The sequence below is a fragment of the Biomphalaria glabrata genome, chromosome 12 (assembly GCF_947242115.1).
Source record: "Biomphalaria glabrata chromosome 12, xgBioGlab47.1, whole genome shotgun sequence".
Classification (NCBI taxonomy): Eukaryota; Metazoa; Mollusca; class Gastropoda; family Planorbidae; genus Biomphalaria; species Biomphalaria glabrata.
The window spans coordinates 31,882,268-31,909,170 of record NC_074722.1 but is presented as its reverse complement, the minus strand read 5'-3'; the positions used below and the strand labels follow the sequence as shown (position 1 = coordinate 31,909,170).

Here is a 26,903-nt window from a genome sequence, read left to right as displayed (position 1 = left end):
AAGATTTTTAAAAAACATTTTGAAAATGATTTAGAATCTAGGTTTCTTATTCATTTTCGAATTTTCCCCGAAGAAAATATATGCTCGATACTCTAGATCTAGATTCTATAGTCGTTGTCATGATCTAGTCATTTTATTAGGTGGTTAATTTGTCTAAAGTATGTTAAAATAATGATGCTTCTATTTGGATGAATGCTTCTATTTGAATGAAGGCTTCGATTTGAGTGAATGCTTCTAATTGAGTTTTACTGCCTCACGTAGATGATACAGCCTAAATAATATTATAATACGAACTAGTTTTAATCTAATGAACTCCAGTTTCTCTAGATATGAAATTAAAGATGGCGGCGGGCAGGATTCAAACCCGGCACCACCGAAACAATCGAACTACTGTCCAGAGCGCTTGTACCCGTGAGCTCCGTGACTCCGTGTCGAAGGCGCCGATGTACCACACGACCCCCCCCCACCACCACCAAAAAAAAAAAGATGCTGTAAGGAAGATATATGCATAATAAAGTAGGTCTACACCGTATATACTATATATATTCTCGCTTATTTTGACGCCTACAGATGAACATTCATTTGATTTACATTCAATGTAGAAAAACTTGTTAATTTATCACAATAATTTTAATAAAAGGGGAGGTGGTGCATGCGTTCGTTAGAAATAATGAGGAATAAGTTATGTAACATTTACAATCCACGATATTGGATATCAAGATGTTTTAATTGATGTTTGAGGAAGTAATAAAGTTTGGTCAAATATGTCGAAATTAGTTTGTTTATATGTTTGAAGTAAGATCTTTACTTTAAAAAAGAAGATATTACGTCATATGAGTGTCCTAAGTCAATCTAGTAATTACTTAAATTCTGCCAAGTCATTGGTTTTCTTGGCTGATTCAGGCAACCCATTCTATGCTCTAATAACACCAGAGAAGAAAAAGCATTTGTACACATTTGTCCAAGCCTATGGATCAAGGAATGTTACTTTATCTTTGTGTCTTATGAGTATTTTATTAGGTTTTGTTTTTGTATTTGAAGATTATGGTTCAGTGTGTAATTATGTATAAATCTACTTTACTTTTAAGTTTTCTTTCTAAATTTAGTGGTTTTACTAAAGGTGTTTATACAAATGTGTAGGGCCTATTCGTTTATTATAAATCTCACTGCTCTATTTTGTTTTTGTTCTAGTTTTTTTTAATTGTTTTTTTTTAGTTCAGGGGTCCTAAACATAATATTATTGGCCTAACCTCCTAACCAAGGTTAAATATCATTTTATAGTTTTGTGTTATTCTTTCATTTGTAGAAATTTCTCTTCAGCAATTCTTTATTCAGATGTCATAATTGAATGCTCCTTTTCTGGATTTACAATATATATATATATATAATTAATTTTTGATTACTTTATAATTAATTAAGACTGGGAAAAAATCTGGGTAGATTTAGGGGGTTAAAATACTCTAATTCTGTGTATTACAGAAAAGAAAAAAAAAAAGTTCAACGACCGGAAATACTTTTTTTCACATCTAGTAGAATCTAACGGTCGCAGGACCGAATTGAATTGTTATTTAAACTTTGGAGGCAGCATGTTGCTAGTGTTCAACTTCTAGATCTAGATTCTAGACTTCAAACAAAAAAAAAGTCAATTTTAATTAATCTAGTCTAGAACATAAATATTTAATTATCAGGTATGATTAGGTTAAAGTTAAATCTAATCTAGATTGCTAAACTGTAAACAATATCACTTTAATTACTTTAAAAGTAAAAGATAAAAAGTTCTTCTCGTCTGCGCATTTAGAATTTAGAGTAACTTACATCTATCGAACACCTTCGTTTTAAGGTACTTATCGAACACCCCATTGTATTTTTTAAAATTCTCCTTTATTTCGATGATTATAAAGAAACTAGTCCATTCTTATTGTGCATCGTCCATTTCTTGATAGTTAAGTTATAATTAGTTTCATTTTCACCCGAGGATCATTTTTTTACTTATATTCAAAGTGCATTGGTAATATTGGTATAAAAATTTCACATTTTTTGAACTCTTGGGAAGAGTGGAGTGAGTCTCGGGTTAAGGGTATTTTTTAATGCTAATGATGCTTCAGCTCAAAAAAACTATATAATACGCTTCTAATTAGGCTGAGAAATATTTACAACTATTTATTTGAAAGTGTCCTTTGTTACCTAAACATGAAAATTGAGGTTTAAAAAGGGGGTGTTCGATAATAGCAGTTTTTATATAAGCAATCTCAGCTTCGTAAGATATCGAACGCCATTTTAATGTTAAAAATAAACATCGAAGGGATATAACCCAAAGAAGACAAAATATTTAAATTATATATTTTTTAATTGTTATTTTTTTAAATAATGTAATGCAAAGTACAGATATAAATTAATCATATGTTACAATTTGTATCAGTTATTTGTGGTTTACCGTAAATGTGCTATATTTTTTTAAGTAAATAGATTTACATCGATATATGCACTAATTGTACCCATTTTAAAAGCTTGATTTTATGACACATATATTATAGCTAGATGCTAATAGTAGCAATGCCACACATAGAGGCGGAACACAGTGGAATGTATTCAGTTGTTGTTTCTTTTTCAGATGCCCCATTCTATTAACTTCTGAATTATGTGTTATAAACCAATACCTAGCGCATGTGCTTGATGTGAAGAGATATTAATAAAACGAAAGGGCAAAGGGGGAGGTATAGAATGCAGATATGGTATTTTGAAATAAAAATGTCTTGGGCAGGTAAAAAAAAAAAGGTCGGGGTGGGGGGTGGGGGAGAGAAACAGTCAAGACACTGTATCCAGAGATCATCAATAATTGATCGACCATTAGAATGTGACGTCAGCCTCAAATACATAGTCAGTTGTGCTTCTCGATCTAGACGTGTGGCGCCGGGTCTATAAAATTATTTATATATATAGATATATATATATTAATGCGCTACAAAGACACTCCTTTGAAACATCACAAATACACAAAAATAATAACAATAACGCATTTAACCACTCTCTTATTCTGCCTACACCCCCTTACCCGCGCTTCCACTCTCCAACATTCACACTTTTTCAGTGCAAAGTAACAACGTAAATTTCAAGACTCACTCCAAACGCAGCCACCAGACTAACACACAACAAAAAAAAAATGGTCAGTGATAGCGTAACACACAGGTGTAAACCAGGCCATCAACACAGCCCCAAAACATTGTTCAAGTTGTAGTAAGAACAATGTTGAGGGGAAAGGGGGAGGAGCCATCAGTCGAGTACCTACGGTCAAGCCGCTAATTAGGTCACAAACACTAGGCATGATAGATACGTAGTATATATAGTTATGTTGTTTGTGTGTGTGACAAATACTAAGCGTGCTCTAAAATACGTTGTTTGTTTTTTTTTGGTCAACCAGGTGGTTTAGGGAGGGCGGATTTATCTACATCTATAGGTAACACAGCTTGCAAGCTACCATAGCTTTTCAACACCCCCCCCCCCCCCCCCCCTCCCCGCCCAGATCGAAAAATATCTAGCACTGACTTTTAGGCTGTTACATACACTGAGCGTGCTAGATCGGCGGCTAGTTACGTAGGGCCGTGTACCGTATGTTTTGTTTTTAGGTCAACCAAGTAAACTGTTGTGTCCTGCAATGACTTGGGGAGGGCGGGATTATCTATTGGCTACCAAAGCTTATTAGGCTCTCCCTCAAATAAATAATATCTGGATTTAATTTATTAATGGCCTTATGTCTCAAAATAGCTTAGACCTAAATAAGTACTACGGTAATGCGTTACTGGGCTTAGCACCGTCAGTTTCTAAGCAGAGCTGATCAGTGAAAGATTCCTTCGATGTGGACCATTTGAAAATGACTAAAAATCTGTCTTTCTTGACATGGCGTAAATAGAAAATGATATAAATAAAAAAAATATAGATTATAACACTTTTGAAACACCATACTTTTCACAAAATTTTAGGATTATAACACTTTTAAAACACCATACTTCTCGTGTGTTCGATAAGTTCTTCATATGCTCGATAAAGCTAAAAAAGTGTTCGATAATTTAAGCTTTTGAAATCATCAACCTGACCCATTTTAACATCAAATATAAGTTTAACTATGAGTAGTAATAGAATAAAACATGTCTACTTTTTAAGAAAAATGGATGAGGAGTTCACAGATACAATCAGTTTTTTTCTAGGTCTAATTTTTACGGAGATACACAAATTCAAACATAAAAAATGTCGGCGAATGAGCTTAACTTGTTCGATAAACGTAAGTTACTGTAGACTTACAGTAACTTACGTTTATCGAACACGTTAAGCTAATTCGCAGACATTTTTATGTTTGAATTTGTGTATCTCCGTAAAAATTAGACCTAGAAAAAAACTGATTGTATCTATGAACTCCTCGTCCTTTTTTCTATAAAAATAGATTGGATTTAATGTATCACTAGGCTTAGTTAAAATTAAATACGAAGTCAAAGAGGTGTAGGGTAAGTATCGACAAGCGTACTTTTCCTCGAGCAGATTTTTCCCCAGTTAGTAAGCTCGATCGGGTTGTTGGAAGGTTCGAGCAGATCAAAGAAAATATATCTAAAAATATGTTTTAATATTTAATTTTCACTATAGAATCATTTTCTTTTTACTACAGCGCAAGAACACCATCCATTGCACCATTTCCCACCCTCCACAACTTCAAATAGTCTCTTTAAGCTTATGAGCAATCAGACTTAAAAATAGCCCTAATCCCATTACCCATTTCCTTCACTACCGGGTAGTAAAAAAGAATAATTCCACACCTCCTGAGTTTGACCTCACCATGAACTTAATCTTTACAAGGAAAAGGAAATAGTATGTGTCGGAAGTGAAGAAAAAAGGTGCATGCGGAGTAGCAATATAGTAGTAATTTGGTAAACATTCAAATAAAAAAGTTATAGCAATAAAAAGTGAACTGTTCGAACCTCTTGTCAAATCGGGACTGCTCGAACTTCGTACTTTACTCTAGACTATCATCCAAATCCATGGCATGATTATGATTAGGATGATTAGCCATCATTAGGCATTACTATTTACTAGGGCGTTCAGTGATAAAATAGTTATTTACTTATATGATATGCAATGAAACCACTATAGTGTGACTATAGTCTATAGCTAGATGGATAGTTTTGAGATATAAATGACACAAAAACAATTTTGAAAATCGTATAATTTAATTAGTTCATAAGTCATGATAAGTTAAAAAATTTTTAGTTTATTATTTTGACCTCTTCAACTCTTCTTTGCCTTTTATTTTAGATACTTATAATGACTTATTAAATTATTTTTTTGTCCCACTTTGGTTGTCTTGTCTTACAGTTACATTTTGACGTGTCGTGTCACTTTGAATTATTTATTTTTAAATCTATATTATATAATATATAGATCTAAATATTATTTAGCTTTTAAATATATATTTTAAAATACATTAAAATTAATATTCCTGTGATTTTTTAATGTTATTCAACTGTTAATTAACATTATGAAATAATATTTTAAGTGAGAAAGTACGTTCATCTGACTCTGACAATACTGACATGGCATTCATTCATGGCCACTCCCCCTGCGATGTCTAGATCTAATTCTAATGTCTTATTGGAGTTATGACCATGTCATAAAAAGATGGCCTAAAATCAAATGTATAGTTAAATAAATACAAAATCAACTAAAATATTTGTTTTTACGGCTAATACATTGATAAACTTTATAAAGGAAAAATTCATTTGACCCATTTATACAGCTGGTAAGCACAAGAGGATTGGCTGGGCCCCGTCATATGACCTACTTTTGACATCGCAATGACGCGAAGGAAAAAAAAAGGGCTGAAAGAGTGATTTAATTGGACCAAAATAAAGGATTACTTTCAATCAAAAGCCGCTGGAATTGTCAATACTTACAAAAAACTAATAACACACATAGAATCTGCAATTGATGAGCTTTAAAACGATGTTTGAAATTTTCTTTGGGGTCAACAGAATTCGAAGATATTACAAAGAGTAAACTTCAACCTGCATCAGTTTCGTACACGCTTAAGCTATCTTAAAATTTCAAACAGTAATTGAAACGTCATCCATTTCTGCATACAACAGTGTATCATATGACTATATACGATTTATATACTTATATTTACTAGAGGTTTTTAAATAGAAAATGGGATACCCTAACCTCGTTTTGTGTCGAAGTGGGACCAAAAAAAATAGTTTTTTCAGGGGGACTGAACGGCCTACAATTACAATTTTACATTATGATTTTTTGATGTACGCAATGCACACATTGATGGTCATCATGATGGACTATGTCCATGGTGATGGGTGATGACTGACAGTGATGGAAATAGAAGCGCAGCTAGGTTTAGATCAATATCTAGATAAGTAGATCAAATTATATAGATTCTAGAGTAAAGTGCGAAGTTTGGTTGAATTAAGCCAGCTAGCTAGCAGCAATTTTCACGATTGGATTTTTATAGCACTGTAACGGTCTGACCTATGAAAAAACTGATGGTATCTCTGAATTCCTCGTCCTTTTTGTCTATAAAACTAGATGTATCACTAGGCCTAAATTGTGCTGATGTGCCAAAAACTCAAACTAGGTCTTAGTTAAAATTAATTATGAGGTGTGGGGTGAGTATCACCAAGCGTACTTTCCCTTGATCAGATTTCTCCCTTAGTTACTAAGCTCGATCAGGCTGATGGAAGGCTCGATCAGATCAAAGAAAATATATCTAAAACATGTTTTAATCTTTAATTTTCACTATGAAGTCATTTTCTTTTTACTCAAGCGCAAGAACACCATCTACTGCCACCTTTCCCATGCTTCACAACTTCAAATAGTCTCTTTGAGCTAATGAGCCATCAGACTTAAAAATAGCCATAAGCCCATGACCCATTTCCTTCACTACCGGGTAGTAAAAAATAATAATTCCAGTGTCCACACCTTGAGTTTGACCACAATACACCATGAACTTAGCCTTTACAAGGAAAAGGAAATAGTATGTGTCGGAAGTGAAGAAAAAAGGTAGCAATATAGTAGTAATTTTGTAAACATTCAAATAAAAAAGTTAAAGCAATAAAAAGTGAACTGATCGAACTTCTATACAAATCGGGGTTGAAGGAGCTTCGCATTTTACTATTGTCTACAGAAAAATTGTCTTACACAAGTCTACCATTCTGGAAGCAGAGGGGTTCTTTAAGTTTATCTAGACTTAGTCTACTGTCTTTTGAGGAGAAAATCAAAACAGAGAATCAGAATGAGATGACTGGTTAAAGTGATTACTCAATTACACTTACAAGTTACTTGTCTGGTACAACACGAAATCTTTCTAATTCTAGAATCCAGATCTAGTTTTATGTCTCAATCTATACAGTTAATACAGATCTAGATTCTAGAAGGCTTGTTCAGTTGGATCTAGAATTCTAGATTTAGATCTAGATTAGACTATTCTAGGCCTGATCCTAGAAGTTCAACTTTTAAATGCTAGATTTAGACAATTAGATCTAGATATATTAGAATAACTAGTTATTAACATTGGACTGGGAGTTATCAAGGAACTGCTCATCAATCGACGTCATGTCTTGAGCTTGACGAAACAAGCTTTATAAGCCTTGTAATCTAGATCTATAACTTTATATTACTTCATAGTTTATAGCCATGGTATTTCCCCTGATCTCGTGAAACAGTGCAAGACTGCTTAAACCAACCTCTGCATAATCTGCTCTTCGAATGTTGTTGGTTAGAAGCAACTGTGACTCAGGATTTTCGAGATGCAAGAAGTGACTTACAGATTTCTCTTATTAGTAATGTTTGCAACTTCTGCAAGCGCAAGGTATTTGCTCTCATGGTGTTGAATCTGCTTAAACATGCATATGTCTACTCAGAATCCCAATGTGGCTTTTGCTCTGAGTCCATTGAGAAGGCTGTTTCGACCTGGGAAATAAAAAAACAACAGTGAAGATGAAGGTCTATAACACACCTCTTAAGTACCTTATTGTATGATAACAAAACATGGACCACATATGTAAAGCAACTGCCCAAATTAAGCTTGTTCAATGTGCATTGTATTCGCCATATTTTGAAATTTAGATGGCAAGAGGGAATAACAAGGCATGTCTACAGTTTCGCATTATGCGGAACCATCTCACAAAATTATAAAAAAAAGCTTACGTGCTGTGTTTCCATCTTGGTGATTATTTGTTGCACCAAGTCTGGAGTTTCAAGAGAAAAATCTTCATTAATTTCATTATTTTTTAATAGTGCAAAATGAAAATACTGAATGCAAAATAAGATTAATATAAGTCTATGTGTTTATTGTTTACATTTCCTCTCCTCCCACTCCCAGTGTGACCTAGACTAGCTCAAGTTTAGCTAGCACTTAAACTTTAAAAGCTAGATCTTGATCTAGTAGTCAATTGTTATAGATTAGAATCAAAGAATAATAAGAATATAGACTAATAATAGTATTAATAAATATCAATATATATATCTACACAGCGACAACAGACTTATTGAAAACTATAAACTTGTTAAAATCTAGATTATGTTTATAAATCTATTCTAGGGCTACTCAAGATCTAGTAACTAGTTAAGACTTATTGTCTACTTAAATGTTGTTCTGGTCCATTCTGGATCAAGAATTTATATCTAGATCTACTGACTACATAATAAATTATATAATTTCTAGTAGATCTAGAATCAATTATCTGTAACCTGTTCTAGAAAGTAAATGTAGATTTGTTTTTTTTTTTTAATCATTAGATCTAGTTAAAAGGCAATTGAACTCATCATATAGATTTAGATTGAACTGTTGATTTCAAACATAGGACATTAATTAACTAAGATTCTCTTATTTGTAATTATTTTATTTATGTCTTATGCATAAGTAGGAAACTAACATAATATTGCGTTCAGTATGGCTCAGGGTGGTTGTCTGGCATCCACGCTGGATAGTCATTCGGACTTATCAATGGTCCTGTGGTGGGCACGTCTGAGCAACACTAAGGTACTTAATCTAGGCGTTGCATCCACCACCTGCGTTGATTTTGTCATGTCCACCCAAAGTCATCCTCTATGGTTACCTGATACGTAGATGTAATCAAATGGGAGCTTAAAACAGTAGACATCAATGTTAACTACTGGGAAGTCATTCAGGCTTATCAATTGTCCCGGGTTCATATCATGGGTCCTGAGGTAGGCATGTCTGAGCAACACTAAGGTACTTACTTAGTCTAGGCGTTACATCCCCCACCTGCGTTGATTTTGTCATGTCCAATCAAAGTCATCCTCTATGGTTACCTGATACCTAGATGTAATCAAATGGGAGCTTAAAACAGTAGACATCAATGTTAACTACTGGAAGACATAACCCTAGTCAGGACTTAGATCTATATTTATTGAACTTTTTGTTTAGATCCAGTTGTTTGAATATACAAATAATTGTGTCTAGCATTCAAATTGTGTATGAGTGCAGTAAAGCATAATGTTGTGTAACATCATATTTAAAGAAAATAATCAATTTAGCCAAAGTCTGTATATTGTACAAGTATTCAGCCATCTCCTTGTTCGGGTCACTAGTTCACAAAAGCAGTAGCTGACAATTTCCTAAAAAAAAAATAATTCTAAGTCTGTTACCATCACTGAGAGACAAATCATATTGGGTTAAAAATTTGTTTAGCTGAACTTTGTGTCAGTAGCTGATTTCAATTTTTTTTTTAAATTCATTTTTGTAGCCAACTAAAGATGTCTGAAGGTGGCCGAGCTAGGGGGCGTGGAGGACGGGGAAAACCCAAGGAACCTCAAACAAATCTACCTCCTGGTGTCCAGGCTGTCCAGCAACAGGTAAAATATGATGTCTATAATGTTTTGAATTGTTGATGTTCATAGATTCATCAAAAACATTTCTCCAATGTTATCTTGGTTTAATTTCTGAATAGTTTGTCCTTTCTGAAGAATTTAATGTTAGTGGCATGTCTTTGTTTTTTTAGCCACTCCACTTCTAAATGCATTTTTTATATTACAAATCAGACAGCACCTGTTGCTCGAGGTAGAGGACGAGCTGCTGTCAGACCTGCGGCAACAATTGAGCCTCCATCAGCAGCCCAGGCTCCTCCTATTATGCAGGGACACCCAGAACCCCAGGCTGTGCCTGCATATGGTGGTGGTGGTCGTGGAGTTCAAAGAGGAGGAGGACGTGAACGACCCACAGGTCCCCCAACAGATGAAATGGGAGCCTTGAGCTTAAGGCGCTCACCACGCTCTGCCTATGACAAATATGTTGATGCTGTTTATAAAGCATCTGAAAAATGCTCTGTTGGTATGTAATAATGCTTTTTTACTCTAGTTTTATAGACAGACTAGGTATCTCTCTGTGCTAATACAAATTATGTTTTTCATCTGTATGAAAGTTTTAATAAGGCAATCAATTTTGGCAGGTCTTAATTAGCCCCTTTACACAGTAACCCTAGACCATGTCAGAATAAGAAAATCTTCCAAATATTTTAGAAAAATAAAAACAAGATTCCTATTTTGAAAAAAAGTAATTATATTATAAATGACATTTAAAAATTTTTAAAATAATAGGCAACATCTGCGACAATATGATGTATATACACAACATATACATTATAAACAATATATTATATTGTGATCCTATTGTACCGATAGGCGGAGTGGAATGAAGTCATTGGATTTCAAGACCTAGACGTCCTTCTTAATAATAACACCAAAAGATAATACCACTTGCCTTGAGATATTTCTTTCATTGTTGATGAACTCTTAACTTAGCTTGGCAGCAGTCATTGATGTGCCACTTAACTAAAAGAAAACTGCCTGGCTAGGGCCAAAAGCGCTTTTTAGTTACCCCCAAATGAGAGTATGGCAGAGTATGTTTATTTGACAAAAAAAAAATTACTTTATAAAGCAGAGGTTATCACCACACAAAGGTATGGCTCTGAGACCTGGGGCTCTACGGGAGGCATCCTAGGCTTCTCCAATGCTACCATCAAAGGTACCTTCATTGCATAATTTGAATATACTGCCTAGACTTCCTTACAAATAACCTTGTTCTGCTGGAGGCTGTTGTGGACAGTTTAGATTCACTACATTCAACAGCTGCTCTTAGACACCTATCCTGTTTGGAGGATGACCGAACTATATGCTAAGATGTTGTTTTTTTTGGCCATCTTAGAGGAGTCCTCCCTGAAGGGCTACAAACATTTATTCGGTTTCCATTTTGCCTTTATTTACATAGAGAATAATAAAGTCCTCTAACAGAGACAGTGGTAGAGCTCTCACAAATATTTTGAGACCCCAAAATAAGCCTTTGTCAGTGTGGAGGATGAAAAGAAAGCTTCTGGCAGAAAACTGCTTTGTCTGCATTTGATGGGGCAAAATATGGTCGTTTGAAATTCACTCGTCCTTAATCTGGGATATCAAAGATAATACCTTATAATGTGAAAAATATAATTAGCCTTCGACAGTTTACTTTACAGTGAATGTTTTCTTTCAGGCAAAAGTGGGGAGAGTGTTGCTCTCTATAGCAACTATTTCCAAGTGAATTTAGCTACTGATCTCAAGATCTTCCAGTATCATGTCTCCTTCAAGCCTGAGGTGGAAAATAATAGAGTGAAATTTGGACTTATTGCTGCACTCTCTGAGGTAGTAGGTGCAGTCAAATGTTTTGATGGCGGCATCCTGTACTTGCAAAAACTTTTACCTAAAGATGTAAGTTATTTTGTTGTTGTTTTTTTTTTTAGATATACTTGAAAGCTATATTAAATGCCTTTTTTTTTTAAATATTAATTTTTTAATTTATTTTTTTTGCAGCCTCTTGAGTGTGTCTCAGAGCGCTCATATGACAAAGCCCCCATTACTGTAACATTCAAATTTGTTTGTGAAGTTTATGCCAATTCCCCACAGTTTCTGCAGATTGTTAACTTGATGTTTAAGAGGTAAGAAGGTTGTTTTCTATTTGAATTAGGTTCATAACAATGTTTGACAAGTACATTTCTAATAAATAAATGTATTACTTGTTTTATTTAGGGTACAGATCACCTTAGATATGAAACAAATCAGGGACCATTATTTTAACATTCATTTGGCCACCAAGATTCCAAAGCACAGGTATTAAGTAGCTTTTTTCTAAACAATTTGATGAATTAGATAACATTTTTTGTTCAAATAAAGAAAGTTAGAACAATTGGAGATAGCAAGAATTTAGGACTGAATAATCTTAAGTCTTTTTCTATGCTAAAATTTTTGAATGCACTTGTAAATATATAGTTTTTTAAAGTTGGTTTGTTTTTACCGCTGTTGTTTTTAGTTACATTAATGCAGTTTGATTGGAAACATTTCAAGAATTTTGTTTGTTAAAAAAAAAAAGGAAATTTTTTTTAAGAACCTTTTTACTTAAAAGTATTTTTTCAAATCATCTCATTCAACCTGTCCATGAAATACTATATTTCTATTACTAACACAGAATTGAGGTAATGCCAGGATTCACAACATCCATTTTGGGCTATGATGGCGGAAATCTCTTGTGTGTGGATACAATTCACAAAGTACTTAGAATTGACACATTTTTAGATGTATTGTATCAGACATTTCATAGTGTACGTCAGAATGCTGAAGAATTTAGAAGGAAGGCCACCAAAGAACTTGTTGGAGTCATTGTGTTGACCAAGTGAGTATACTTAATCATAAGACATGTCTTGATTTGTATCTTTAGTTGTTTTGCTTTTAATTTTCATTAACAGATTTAATTGAAACCTAAGTGGGGTTTTTTTTTTTTTTATGCTTTCAAGAAAAGAAAGCAGCTTAATATCGTTTGTGCTTTTTAATGTACTGGTTAAATTTTTTTCTTTGCAATTTAATTTCCAGGTCTTAACCTATTTTTCTATTAGTATCATATAACTAACATTTAAAAGGGAAATATTTTATTGTTGGCAGTTCTCAGTGATACAATCAGACATGCCTACAGTCCCGCATTATGCGGAACTGTCCCGCAAAATAATTATAAAAAACTCACATGTTCCTTGTTCACGATGTTTTGTTCCACCAAGTTTGAATTCAGACACCACTGTTTTTTTTTATTTATTAATAGTGCAAAATGAAAATAGTGAATGTAAAATAAAATATATATATATAGGTCTGTGTTTATTGATCTAGTAGTCTAGGTCTAGATACTAGACTAGATCTATTCTTAGAATCTAGTAAGTGCTAATAAGCCAAATGTCCCATTCAAATCCCTTTCTTTTCCAGACAATGGCTCTACTAGATGTAGTCTAGACTAGATGAGATCTATTCTAACACTAAGTGACTATCAACTGATTTCTAAGTAGATATAGAATCTAATCTAATTAAAGGATTTAAAAAAAAAAATTTTATTGAAGATCTAGACCTAAATGTAATTAATTAACTTAGACACAGTAAGGCTAAGACTTAAATAAGGCTATAGATCTATCATCTAGATCTACTTTATACATAGTCTAAATTAGTTTCTAGATCTAGAAGTAGGTAGGTAACTAGATGATACTAAATCTAGATCTATCTAGAAATAGACTTTGAAGGTGATAGATCTTGAATTCTATGTATCATTATGTAATAAATTTAGTTCTCAATAAGTCTATAGATCTAGACATAAATATGTAGATCTATAATATAATTATTATAATCTTTGTTCTTAGACTTAGAGGACTAACTAGATGTAGATCTAGACTAGTACTAGTAGACTCTTAAATTATTCTAGAACTAGAGACAACATCTAGAGCAGCGGTTCTCAACCTTTTAAGCTCGGCGACCCCTTTTTACAATTCCTCACTTTGCCGCGACAAGATGTAGTAGTAACAAATAAAAATAGATAGTAACATTTGAGTCTAGGTCATTAGAATACATTTTGGTTAGAATTCACCATATAGTATAGGAGTTAGAACTATTGATTTCAAACAAAGGACATAATTATGAATTAAAGTTTTTTTTAAATTATCTATTTACATCTAATTTATAAGAAGCAAACCATTATTGTTTTTAAAGTAATATAATTGAAGTTTTATTTATTGTGTACAGTATCGCTGACAAATGTAAACGCGTGTATGTTCTATATTGGGGCCCTAAATTCAACATTTTCAACCTGAGTGTTCCACATTCTGGGTCTTGGGGGTAGGCATGTCTGTACAATTGTTTGGGGATTGTTTTTGTAGGGTGTTATATTCCTGATGTAATATAATTAAAATATTGTAAAATAATTTTTTTTCTTACCAGACACAATAACAAAACGTACAAAGTGGATGATATAGCCTGGGATGCCAGGGCTAGTGACTGCTTTGAAAAGAATGGACAAATGATTAGTTACTCAGATTATTACAAAGAGGTAAGTGCAGTTGTATTGCGAATAAAACCTATAGTAGCCGATATGAATACAAATAAGGGCAACAAAGATTTTTGTAAATAATATATATATAGTGGTATGTTTCATTTCATTATGCTCACTATGGATAAAAACGTACAATTGTAAATGACTATCCAGTCTATCTTACAACATTTTTGTACATAAATAAGTTCGCTGACAAGTTATGTCATTGATCGTCTATTATTAATAACAATTTTTAATGATAAGAACAGATGTTCTGTTTGTGAAAGACTTTATTTTTTTTGTTGTTTTTTTTTAGAAATATTTAATATGTTTCCTGGTAAACATTCTATTTGTTTTTTTTTTCCCCCTGCACTCAGCACTGGAACATTACTATTCTAGACAAAGACCAACCTTTACTGGTCAGTAGACCAACTGAAAAGGATCTCCGCAGAGGAGACAAGAAGAATTTATTCCTTATTCCTGAACTCTGCATTATAACTGGTAATTGACAATTCTTTTTTAACATTTGTATTTTTCTAGCAAACCTACTGATGCATATATTTTTCAAAATGCATAAAAATTGTCATTTGTCAGGTCTTAGTGAGCAAATGCGCTCAGACTTCAATGTGATGAGAGATCTGGCTGTACACACAAGAGTAGGACCAGGTGAACGTTTGAAGCAGATTACAAGGCTGCTGCAGCAAATAAATGAGTATGTTGGATTTATATATATATTTTTAAAGTAAAATTTTTTTATTTCCTTGCAAGCTTGGGAGGGGGGAGTGCAAAAACATTTCCCTTATTCTGAGCTCAAATCTGCACATACTATTTTGTAAAGGATGATTATAAAAGTATGTTGAGAGACTTATGAAACACTTAGTGGAAATATTTTTCTAATGGTCTTGATAGTAGTGTCTTTTGTGTAAGTAGCTCTATATCTACATAGCTTCTAAGCTAGTGTACTGAACTCATAATGTGCCTGCAAAAAATGCTGTATATTTTGAAAAATGTATTTATCTTTGCCCACCTTTATGTCTCATAATTATTCAGCCGACATAATTTTCAGCTTGATTGAATCACATTGTGGGTAAAGGTATTCTAGTAAAAATTACATCATGGGGAATTAAAATGAGTATCTGAACATATGTTTGAAATTACCACTTTTATTAACTCTTTCTCTCCTAATCAATGATATCATCATTGATTTTATCCCATTTTACAGCTTAATAAACAATATTATCGTCTATGCTTTAAAAGTCAGTTATTTTGTTATCTTTCCTTACAAAATGTTTTTAATTGCTTATAAATAAATCTTGAGTAGTTTCCCTTTGGAAAAAAGTACCAACACACCAATTTTTTTCCCTTTGATTGTGTGTGTGTACAAAAAAAAACAACAGTTTTTAAAAGAATGGGGACTAAAAGAGGCTTTTTTTCAATATTAATATTCAATATTAAGGGGTGTGACATGGGATAGTGACCTCAAGACAATTAATATAAAAGTTTTATATAAGTTATATATTAAGTGAGAATATAAATAAATATTGTTACATTCTCTTCTTATCAAGCCTTCTGTAAACACTGCTAAACACACAACAACACATCAAGAACTTGACGACAAGGAAAATAATCCGGTGCTTTAATAACAGTCAATTAAAACAGCCAATATGACACAATTGGCAATACATCAACACTGAAAATGCTCTACTGTACATCACCGTACTAAACTTATAAACTCTACTATCTCTTCCTGGACTCGTACATTCACTTCAGGATTCCACCAGAACCAACTTCATGGCAGACTAATAGTCCCGGTCTACTCACTGCACTGCCTTACACACAGTGTCTCTTCTCTTGTTTCTTCATCTGTCTCTTTCTGCGAGTCACCCTTGATCACATTCTGAAATCCAGCCAACATCTGTTCTTGAAAGGTGATCAACAGCTCTACCACATCGGGTTTGAATTCAAAGATCTTCCTCTTCATCCACAAGGGCTTGCCGGAGACATTCTTTAAGAGTTTCATTGTTCCTTTCCTAGTACTTTGGTCCTCGCTATTTCAGCTTGTTTCAGTTCTTTCAGATTCAGTTCATCTAGCAGTTTTATAGAAGCCATAGGAAATCCCACTTCTAACACCAGTGTTACGTTCTCCTACTATCAAGGCTCTCAAACTGCACCACACGACACAACAAACTTTAAGGACCTCACAACTCAGAGTTCCAAAGTAACAGTAACGGTTTCAATTTCAAATACATTACAAACAACTGTCCAAAAACCAAGCTTCTCTCCGGACTGACTTCACACACCGTACTGGTCACATTGCGAGGTAACGTGAAGTAAGTGACTTGACTCAAATACACTTGCTCTTATATAGGGTCTTTACTGGCCTTCTAGAACCGCATGGAACGTCGCTTGACCACACAAGTTGATTACATTCGCCTTGATTTGCATGCTAAATATTTACACACAGGTCCTTGCCGAACTGGCGTATACTGTCACTGGTCACAGTTGACCGCTCGTCTAACGCTAGAATGGGGCGATTTGCGTAGGCTAAAAACAGACACAGCCTACGACCATCTGTGTCACCACCAGGTTGATAACAATGTCATCAAAAAATAGTTTTTATTTAATTTGGATCATAAAATATTGCCTAGATCTTCTGGATATCTAGTTGTAAGGGAAACTTGTCTACAGTCAATAAGTTTTAACTTTCAGGAAAATAAACTCTTATTTTCGTTTATCAATTTAAATTATCTAAAAAGGGTGTGCATTTTCCTTTATTTGTATACCAAATTTAACATTTTCTGAAAACAAACAAAAAAGTTTAATATATTTGAATAAAATGAATAATTCTGTTGGAATGTTGAAAAGAAAGAGTTAACAGAGTTAACTCTACAAATTGAATCTAAATCTCATTGTCACCAATACTGGTATGAGAAACTTTTTAAAAACAAAAAGGTAATTAAAATATTATTTAGCCCTTTATGTTTAAAAAAAATTTACTGTTATGGACTATGACATGTGGATGTTGTTTTACTTATGGTAACAGTCATGATAACATAAACACATTGCAAAATGCTGATATAAAAAAAAAATTTAAATGCTTAGTACCAACAAACTTTACTTTAGCACTGAGGTCTTCAATTAAAGAATGTATTCTGATCCTAAAAAGCGCTGAAAATGTCCTCTTTTGGTTTAGCTTTGTCTCTCTTTATCATTTTCTGTCAAAACCTTGAAAAAGAAATAAAAAGTTTTGTACTTGAATAATTGAGCTATTAGTTTTACAATGCTTACATGAATTTATTAATATGGAACATAAGTGCCCAATTGCTATAATCTGACAGTGTTAATATATTCTCTCCCTTGAGTCCTACAAGTTAAAGTAATAAAGGGGATACTGAAGTCTGTTCGAAGTTTCCTTGTCAAATTAAATTTGAAATGCAACATTGTCAAAAAAAAAATTTTTTTTTTTTTTCAAAATAGGACTCCAAATGCAGGAGAGGTGTTGAAGCCATGGCGTATTGGATTCAGCTCTAAACCTGTGGAGATTGCTGGCAGAACCCTACCTGCTGAAAACTTGCTGATGAGAAACAATAGGGTGAGTTTATTTGAATAGATCTCCTTTGAAACTTTACATCATCTGCCTTATAGATCACAAGCTCTGAAAAGGGTAGTTTACTTATACTGACATTGTGAGTACATTTCAATTAGTATAATTTACATTGACATTCTTATTCAAATTTTCAATTTCTTTTTTTCAGAAATTAAGTTAATAAATTTACCAAATTTACTCTATTAAGTCACTATTTATTCATAGTACCTACTGGCTGAAACCTTTATAGTTGGTCTTCAGAACTGACAATGAGCATTTTTGCCTTTCTTTTACCATGTTTGTTTCAAACTGTAATTTATAGAAATTGTGAAGCTGGGGCAAGATGTAGATTATGGTACCTTAAAAATGTGTAAATATTGCGCACTTGTGTAAAAATAACTCATTTTTTCAGGGTGAATTTTTGAAAATCTCCTATGAACCAAGAGAAGCTGATTGGAGTCGCAATATGCGCAATGCTGGATTACTAACTGCAGTGAACATGGACAACTGGATAATTATATTCCCCAGAGCCAGTTCCACATTGGCTTCTGATCTCTCAGATTGCTTGTCCAAAGTTGGCAGAGGAATGAGCATGAGGATTAACAATCCTATTGCGTGAGTAATTTGTCAAGCTAGATCCAGTGTTTGGAATTAGATTTTTATTTCCTTCAGAAATGTATTCTTTGTTTAAAATAATGACATTCAACATTTCAGTATACAACCCCCAACCACCCTTTTTCTGAGGAGTCAGTGGTGTTAGCATTTCATAATCAAATTATAATTATCTTCCTTATGATTATCTTCCTTTTCACTATGACAGAAATATTTAGATTACATAATACAAAGAATTCTTACTTCATATTTCATATTCACGAATTACTTACAAATAATACTCTGTATCTTTGGGATAATAAAATATAGCACTCTTTTGAGTGTTTCTTATATCTTTAAAATATTATTAACTGCTTCAATTGTTTGTTGTTGTTGTTTTTTTTTGGATGAATATTATGTAAATGAAGCAAAAATTTATTAACAAATTGATTTTACTAAATCTTTGGCTTTTCAGACCCCGCCTTCTACTTATTCATTTTGTATCCAAAAGTCATTGTCTCCTGTACTTGTTCTCAATTAATGAAAAAAAAATTGTTTTATTATGGTTACAAATTACTTGATGAAGCCTGTTAGTATTGTAGGTACAAAGCCTACATTTAGTAACTATATGAATTGAATTGAAAGGCAATATCTTTTGATTCTGAATAATTAAGGATGAGTGCAGTGTTTCACATGATAATGCAAACCCAGCTGTGACCTGCATATTTTTCCATATCTTGTATAACTATGTACAATGCACTTAATCAAAGGTTTTGATTTAATTAATATATATGATTTTTATTAGTGATGAAATGTTTTCTTTATCTCAACCCTGAGATGTGCATGTGTTTCTTGCAGCATTGAAATGAATGATGATAGAAATGAATCTTACCTTCAAGCCATACGACAAAATCTAAATCAAAGTATTCAAATGGTTGTTTGTGTGGTACCCAATCAGAAGAAAGACAGATATGATGCAATCAAAAAATGTTGCTGTATTGACAATCCTGGTAAGTTAACATTTTCAATTTCAAATGATAATTATTTTATATTGTGTTTTTCATGACATTAAATGTTTTTTTCCCCATTTACTTATTTAGTTCCCAGCCAAGTGGTTGTCACAAAAACGCTTCAGAAGAAGCAAGGCATGATGAGTGTTGCCACAAAGATAGCCATTCAGCTGAATTGCAAAATGGGCGGTGAAGTCTGGGGAGCTGAAATACCTGTAAGTACTTTGTCATGATCAGTCTTGACTATTTTTATGTAAGTACTGTGTCATGATCAGTCTTGACTATTTTATAAACCTTTATTGCTTTGTTGGTTGATTTAATAGCACCAAAACAGTTTATTGGGCCTATCACAAGTAAACTTATCTTTACATCAATCTTCAGCTGAAGGGTTTAATGGTTATAGGAATAGACACCTATCATGATTCAGCTCATAAGAACCAGTCTGTAGGAGCTTTGGTGGCTTCTTTGAACAAAGAGTGTACTCGGTACTTCAGCAAAACTGAGTATCATCCATCAAAAGATGAATTAATGAGAAATCTGCAACCTTTGATGACTGGTAAGTATTAATTTTGGCCCAATTATTGTAATTGAACATTTTGCACAAAAATACTACTTTCAGAGTTGCCTACAAGTATGCATTTCCCCTGCAAAAGCAAAAAAAAAAAATTAAATAAGAAAACAGCTGTTGCAAATCATATATATTTATATAGATCAGTGTGTCAATGCCAGGAAATGGACTATTATTAGATCTACCTCGAGGGGTGCCTTTTTTTTTTTTTTTGCGCTCTGACACGCAAAGATTTCAAATAATTACTACTTCTAGTGTCTAGATCTTGCTGATGCAAATAATGTCAATTTATTTCTAGATGTTTGTCTTCCACATATGCTCAAAGGTGCGCAGCAACTTCTGCCATTTTATAAAGAGATTTATTGATCTCCTTTCTTATTGGCAAAAATAGTTGATCTAATTGATCTAGATCTAGTATTTCACATTCAGGACAGTAGCCTACAATTCTGTAGGATTATTAAAATTGCTTTAAACAGCCCTTGCACATTAACACAAATCAACTGTTAATGAAGCTGCTTCTAGATTCTATTTTTGTACACAACCAAATCCCCATGAAAGTCGAAGGGTAGAGGTTTTAATGGAAGAAATGGTGGTTAATCTCTTAGCCCTGACTCTAAAATTACAGAAAGTAGGCAGATGTAAAGCTACCATTACTTAGGAAAGCATAAATTCAAAGAATGAAAAAATCAGGGACATTGAAGACTAGTTTGTTTACAAAAGAAAAGATTTTTCTAATGCTGAAAAAAAAATTATTGATTTTCTGCACCCTCCTTCAGCACATCTGTTTTCTAAAAAAAAAAAAACTTCAAGCATCAGAACCCAGAATAAAAAGGTTTATCTTACAACAGCTAGGGAGTCTATTTATTCATCAGACTCAATAGCCCAGCTTCTACATTAGAAGTTCAATGACTAATAAGGATTAGACCTATCTGTCTGAAAACAAATCTTACATTTTTTAAATGAGTGATTATAGAGAATGCCAACGCTTTCATTGCTTACCAGCTAAGAAAGGTCTGAAAGTAGAAAATCTGAATTCTTTCAAAATGTGATAAAATATTTCCAGTGTCTGCATATCTTGTAAAGCAATTGCCCATTAACAAATGATAAGTCTAGTTTTAAAAAATATACACTTTAAATACCATTAGAATATAAAAAAAAAGCTTCAAAAATACACTGGGTCTATGGGCCTGTTCGTTTGAAAAATTATTTAAACTATAAAATCTTCCTGATTGTAATCAAAATAGAATCGGTAATCTCCAAAATAATTTGTAATCACGCTTGCAATGGGACTAGAAGAAATCTTCTTTTAAAAAAGTTTAAATCAAGTATATTGAATAGGGGATTTTAGAAACGTTCTACAATGGTTTAGGACAAAAAGTTAGGACCCTCCCTGCCAACTTTAAGGTTTTGACTCGGATGTAATAATCATTTCTAAAGGGGAACGTCCAAAACTACTAACAAACAATACATACTATGCAATACATGAATTTTTGTTTTTCAGCTGCACTTAGGAAATATCATGATGTGAACAAGGCACTGCCGCAAAAGATAATTCTCTACAGAGATGGTGTTGGTGATGGGCAGTTGCAAACAGTATTCCACTCAGAGCAAGAGCAGGTTATGTCTGCCCTCAAAGATACAGGTGGCCAAGACTACAGGTAAGATTAATTCTGACTCACAAGTATTTTTAGTGGTCGTTAGGGAAAAGCCTTTTTTTTTTTTAAATTCTTTTTGTTAATGATGCCTTTCAAAATTAATTTTTCAGGCCTGGATTTGCTTTTGTTATTGTTAAGAAGCGTATTCAGACACGCCTGTTTGCAAAAGAAGGAAATGGCATTAATAATCCTTGTCCAGGAACCATTGTGGATCAAATAATTACAAAACCAAACTGGTTAGTACTTTTTTTTTTTTAACATCTCAGCAGATTAATAAATGTTTTGTTTTTTTCTGTGATAAAAATTGATGAAATGGCACGCCATTTCATTCATTTTTCAAACAACCATGCACAATGTTAAATGAAAACGTAAAATTTAAAAAAAAAACACTTTTTCAGCCTAGTGGAATAATCTATATATTAATGGAAAACTTCAAACAAGGGCTTCAGTTTACTTTTAGAAAAAAATTTTAGCTGTTGAGCCTATAACATAATTCTATATATCATTACAAAGCTTAGAACAAGTGCTATAATAATCATATATATAAATATAAATTTTTTTTTTTAATTTAAAAGGAACTTTAATTTAAAAAATAAAATTGATAACATCATATTGTGTTAGTTAAAAATTTGTTAAAAAATATTTTGTTAAGCACACCCTAACCATATAATTTGATATATGGGTTTAAACTAAGTGATGAAAATCTGCCAAATAATATGCCATTTTCATTCAATTTCTAGAAAACCTGGTGGCTTGGTTTCCATTGATTAATTGTTAGTGAAAATGCGTTTAAAAAAAAACAATTATTCATAGGACCATTCATGGAAAGCTCAGAAAAGTTACTTTAATAATCTAATATCAATTTTTGAAAGAATGTCACATACCTAATACTCTAAAGTTTATCCCATCATTTTTAATTTTAGATAGATTTATATATAGACATTTGCCTCCATCAGTTATTCTCTTCATTCAGTCAGTGTACATCTTAGATTGTGTGTCCTTATAAAACAAACAACTATTTTTAAAATGATAAATTTGACATGGTTGTTTTATTATTTAAACTAAATTAAAATACTATGATTTAGAATTACAATATTGTTCTGAGTGAATACTTCTTCATTTCAAACTTTTCAAATATTAAATTGTATATCATAGAAAAGAAAACAGTACAAGAATGTTGTATCATAGTTTTAAAGCGACACATACTTTAAGCTAATTTAAACAAAGCCTATAAACATTGTTACACAAAAATATTTTGATTTTAGTTTTGTGCCATTTTTATGCTATATTTTAGATCAAATTTAGGGCAAACAATATTTGTAGTTATTTTGCCAAAAAAAAAATGATGCAAATAAAAATATTAAAATGTATCAATCTGCCTTAGCAAATAATTAAACATCTTACTGTCAAATAGGACTTTACCATGTCCCATAAAATTAATTTATAAAAAAAAAACTAGGAAGTAAAAGAGTAATTTTCTTTTTTTACTGTTGTCACTAGGTATGATTTCTTCCTTGTGAGCCAGTCAGTTCGTCAGGGAACAGTCACACCTACCAGCTACAATGTTATCTATGATGACTCTGGTCTCCAGCCAGATCACATTCAGAGACTGACCTACAAGCTCACCCACTTGTATTTCAACTGGCAGGTAAGACATTGAAGTTTTAGTTCTTCTGAATCTAATTTAAGACTGAAACACACCAAATGACTAACAAAAAGGGTTTTCATGTAAGTCATTAAAAAGTCAATTCCTTTGCAAAAGTCATAAAAAAAAAATTATCTCAAGATCTTCAGCTAATTGAATTGACACAGTCTAGCAAAGATATCTTGATCAAGTCTAGATTTATATTTACCAAATGATTCTTGAATGTGAAAATGTAGAATCTAGATTACAATTGATTTGATGATTAGCTGAAATATCTAGAAAAGCTCTAGATTAGATTGTCAATGAATGGGTACCATTAGGATGCATTGACTTTAGGAAACAAATCTAGTCTTGATCTAGAGACATAACAAATTTTTTGTCATTAGCAGCTAGACTAGTGGACCAAAAAATAATATAGGTTTTACGAAATTTATTTTACTCATAAACATAGCAAAACAGAAACTATGGGCATATTGGTGGGACTATATACCCTTTATCGTTCGCTGTGTACAGATATGACCGCAAGCTTGCATTTCATATGTTGCATTCTGTGTCGCTTGTTGGAACAATTGGAGCATGATTGCAACCGACATCTGATGAGCAACAACTTTATGCACAGGCAGTTTCTGGCAAGCCATGCTTTGCGCATGTGGGTTACATAAGGGTCAGGGTTGTACAATTTTGTTTTTACTTATTTTGTCATTTGTGCGGAGCATGTGGGTTATCTGTACGAAAAAGTAATACATATTAAGATTATTCTAGATCCAATTAATTTTTTACAAGCATATTGCCTAAACTACCACTAGCTCTAGACTCTGTATTTCGCAAACAACTTGCTCCTAAAATAATATAGGCAAGATCTAAGCTAGCACAAAAGCATCGCATGCAGTTTTTGTTGTCTCCCTGGCATAGCTCATCAGGTTGCTCCTGCTTACTATATCTAGTTGTTTTGAGGATGATACTGTCACAATACCAGTAAAGCATTAATCTATCATTGAATGCTTATAATGGCTGGACATGATATAAAGCTAGATGCCAAGTGCCAACAGAAATTTAAAAGTTGTCCCCTTTTAATATAGTAATTAATGCCATGCTTGTATTTTGTATGTGTGCAATAAAGCACATGTATTGCTATAGTGTTATTTCTAACATTATTTAATTTTAAAAAGAATTAGTACTCTTGTCCCGACAACATGGTGTGAAATGTTGACAATCTTCAATATTTTTTTTTGCTAAGTCTGTTCTCATCACTGTTAGGTTTATGAATTCTGTATCGCAGAAAGACACTGGGCTACTTTTGATTATGTTATTTAGTTTACTTTCACTGATGTATCTAACTTTGCAACATACTTCTCTATAAAAAGTAAGAAGTTAATCCTAAAATACTTCCTTAGGCTGCAGTAATTTTAACAAATACTCTTCACTTTTTTTTATCAGGGAACCATTCGTGTGCCTGCTCCGTGCCAATATGCTCACAAGCTTGCTTTCCTTCAAGGCCAGACCTTACATCGAGAATTCTCAGCCTATTTGTCAGACAAACTTTTTTTTCTGTAGATTTAGTTTTTAAACCTTTTAAGATGTGCCCAGGGACCTGGCATATGTCTGGAATCATTGTTTTTAAATTGACAGTTTTTTGTTATTGTTTTTTTTTTTCATTGTTGAAGTGTGCCTTCAGCTATAGATACTAAATGTACAAAAAAATATCATTCTCACTGTTACTAACATCTTGAATGGAAGAAGATCTGAAAGAAGCCAACTTTTTTTTTAAAATGGAATAGCTAGCTGATTATGTACAGACCATATTTTTTTTAAAACTCACTTGTGTAAAATGTATATAATTAATCGTTTTCATTATGTAGTTACTTAACCTTTTTCTCTGTTCTGAGAATTCACTGCTGGTGTTTTATTTTGAAAAAAATTTTTGGTTTGTTCTTATACATGTTAATTTTTTTGTTCATTCTTTGTTTATGGTCACACAAAAAAGTATGTGGCATACTTATTTGTATTGGGACACATCTCCCCTTTTTTAGCATTCCTAATCTGTTCATTGATTATTTTCTGGAGCTCAGTCTAAGAGCTTTGCAATTTGAATATTTTCTACTTCTCCTTGCATAAATGGCTGTACACACAGCTGTTTTGAAGACTCATCATGACTTCATATTGTGTTCATTTTTCACTTTTATTAGTTTTGTAAATATGTTTATCAATACATTTTTTCATTATTTCTAATTCATTATCCTTTTAACACAAAAGTATAATTGAATTCCATCTGTTAAAAAAACTGCTTTAAAACACTCCTTTAGAAGTTCTGTTTAGTTCACATTTTCAGTTTTATTAGTTATGCAAAGTTGCAAAAGGTTTTGAAAAGTTTTTTTACTGTGTAAATATGTTTGTTGCACAATTCAGTTTTTATTATTATGTTTTAAATAATAGTTGATTCTAATTACATCCTGTGTTTGTCAAAACCTTAAAGCAATTTTGCATAAACCAAAATTATGTTAATTCAATACCAGTCTGAATAAAAAAATTTAATATATGCAACGTCTCTTGTATGTTATTCTACATTATTTTAATTTGTAATTGGTATGCAGTAAAGTGGCCAGTGTTTTATTACATACTGACTTTATTTTTCTCTATTAAATTTAGCTCCCTTTGCATGTTGTCTGTAGTATGGTTTGGGCCACTGTATTTGCAGAAGAGGAGGCTTATTACAGAAAATGTGGTTATACTGAGTGAATTACATAATTCTTAAAATATTTATTTCCGACTGTTGGGTTGTCTAGTTTGAAGCACTTAGGGTAACAATGCAAAGAACTTGTGTGTTTTAACATGTGGAAAAAGAATAGGTTCTCAAAAATACTTTACTTTTTAGGGGACACTACTACAAAATCTGTTATCAAGTTTTCATTAGTTAGTTTTCCCTACTGTGTCTATTTAAACAGTACGATTATTATTTTTAAGTAATTCGTGTCACACCTTTAATGAGGGGTAGGGGTTAAGTTTTTTTTTTTTTTTAAATCTTATATTCATTAGTTAAGAGCAAAAAAACTTTTTGATTTCAAGACACTTTTCAGTGAGCCAAATTTTCTCAATCATATTATAATAAGCGATTCTATGTCCTAAATATGTCTTTACATAATCACAATTGTGTCTGAAGGTGCAACAGAACCATAGCAAATACTTTTTTTATTTTTCTTGTCTCATAAATATTTCTATATTTCTCTTTTAGAAAATGCTTTTGTCATAAATAGGCCCCAACTAATGGCCCCATATGTACCTGACTACATCCTTTTATGTTATTTCCATTAACTCTTTCCTAATTAACAACGTTGATTTGACCCCTTTAAATTATTTTTGGTTTTATAAACTATAACTATTTATAGCTATATAAAAAGAGCATGCATTCTTGTAATTCTATACCAAAAGTAACATTTTGTGATTACAAACAAAAATGTTATTGAAGTTTGA

General features: G+C 32.6%; 1 protein-coding gene across 5 annotated transcripts in view; it reads left to right on the top strand.

The window, feature by feature from the left end:
- LOC106073278 (piwi-like protein 1) overlaps window positions 1–25,971 on the top strand; it is a 41,630-nt gene extending 15,659 nt beyond the window's left edge. For 3 of the 5 annotated variants that reach the window (XM_056005466.1, XM_056005465.1, XM_056005464.1), the window contains exons 2-19: window positions 9,762–9,870; window positions 10,057–10,345; window positions 11,540–11,754; window positions 11,857–11,981; window positions 12,073–12,153; window positions 12,509–12,712; window positions 14,290–14,398; window positions 14,758–14,881; window positions 14,975–15,092; window positions 17,858–17,972; window positions 18,379–18,581; window positions 19,416–19,567; window positions 19,658–19,782; window positions 19,949–20,123; window positions 21,637–21,793; window positions 21,901–22,026; window positions 23,291–23,438; window positions 24,873–25,971. In XM_056005466.1, coding sequence (XP_055861441.1) covers window positions 9,772–9,870; window positions 10,057–10,345; window positions 11,540–11,754; window positions 11,857–11,981; window positions 12,073–12,153; window positions 12,509–12,712; window positions 14,290–14,398; window positions 14,758–14,881; window positions 14,975–15,092; window positions 17,858–17,972; window positions 18,379–18,581; window positions 19,416–19,567; window positions 19,658–19,782; window positions 19,949–20,123; window positions 21,637–21,793; window positions 21,901–22,026; window positions 23,291–23,438; window positions 24,873–24,989 — 2,682 coding nt within the window. In that variant the 5' untranslated portion in view covers window positions 9,762–9,771 and the 3' untranslated portion in view covers window positions 24,990–25,971. Of the gene's footprint in view, window positions 1–1,518; window positions 1,689–7,784; window positions 7,862–9,761; window positions 9,871–10,056; window positions 10,346–11,539; window positions 11,755–11,856; window positions 11,982–12,072; window positions 12,154–12,508; window positions 12,713–14,289; window positions 14,399–14,757; window positions 14,882–14,974; window positions 15,093–17,857; window positions 17,973–18,378; window positions 18,582–19,415; window positions 19,568–19,657; window positions 19,783–19,948; window positions 20,124–21,636; window positions 21,794–21,900; window positions 22,027–23,290; window positions 23,439–24,872 lie in introns of those variants that run through there. The other 2 variants (XM_056005463.1, XM_056005462.1) reach the window with 2 other exon arrangements.
- Window positions 25,972–26,903: the final 932 nt, after the last annotated feature.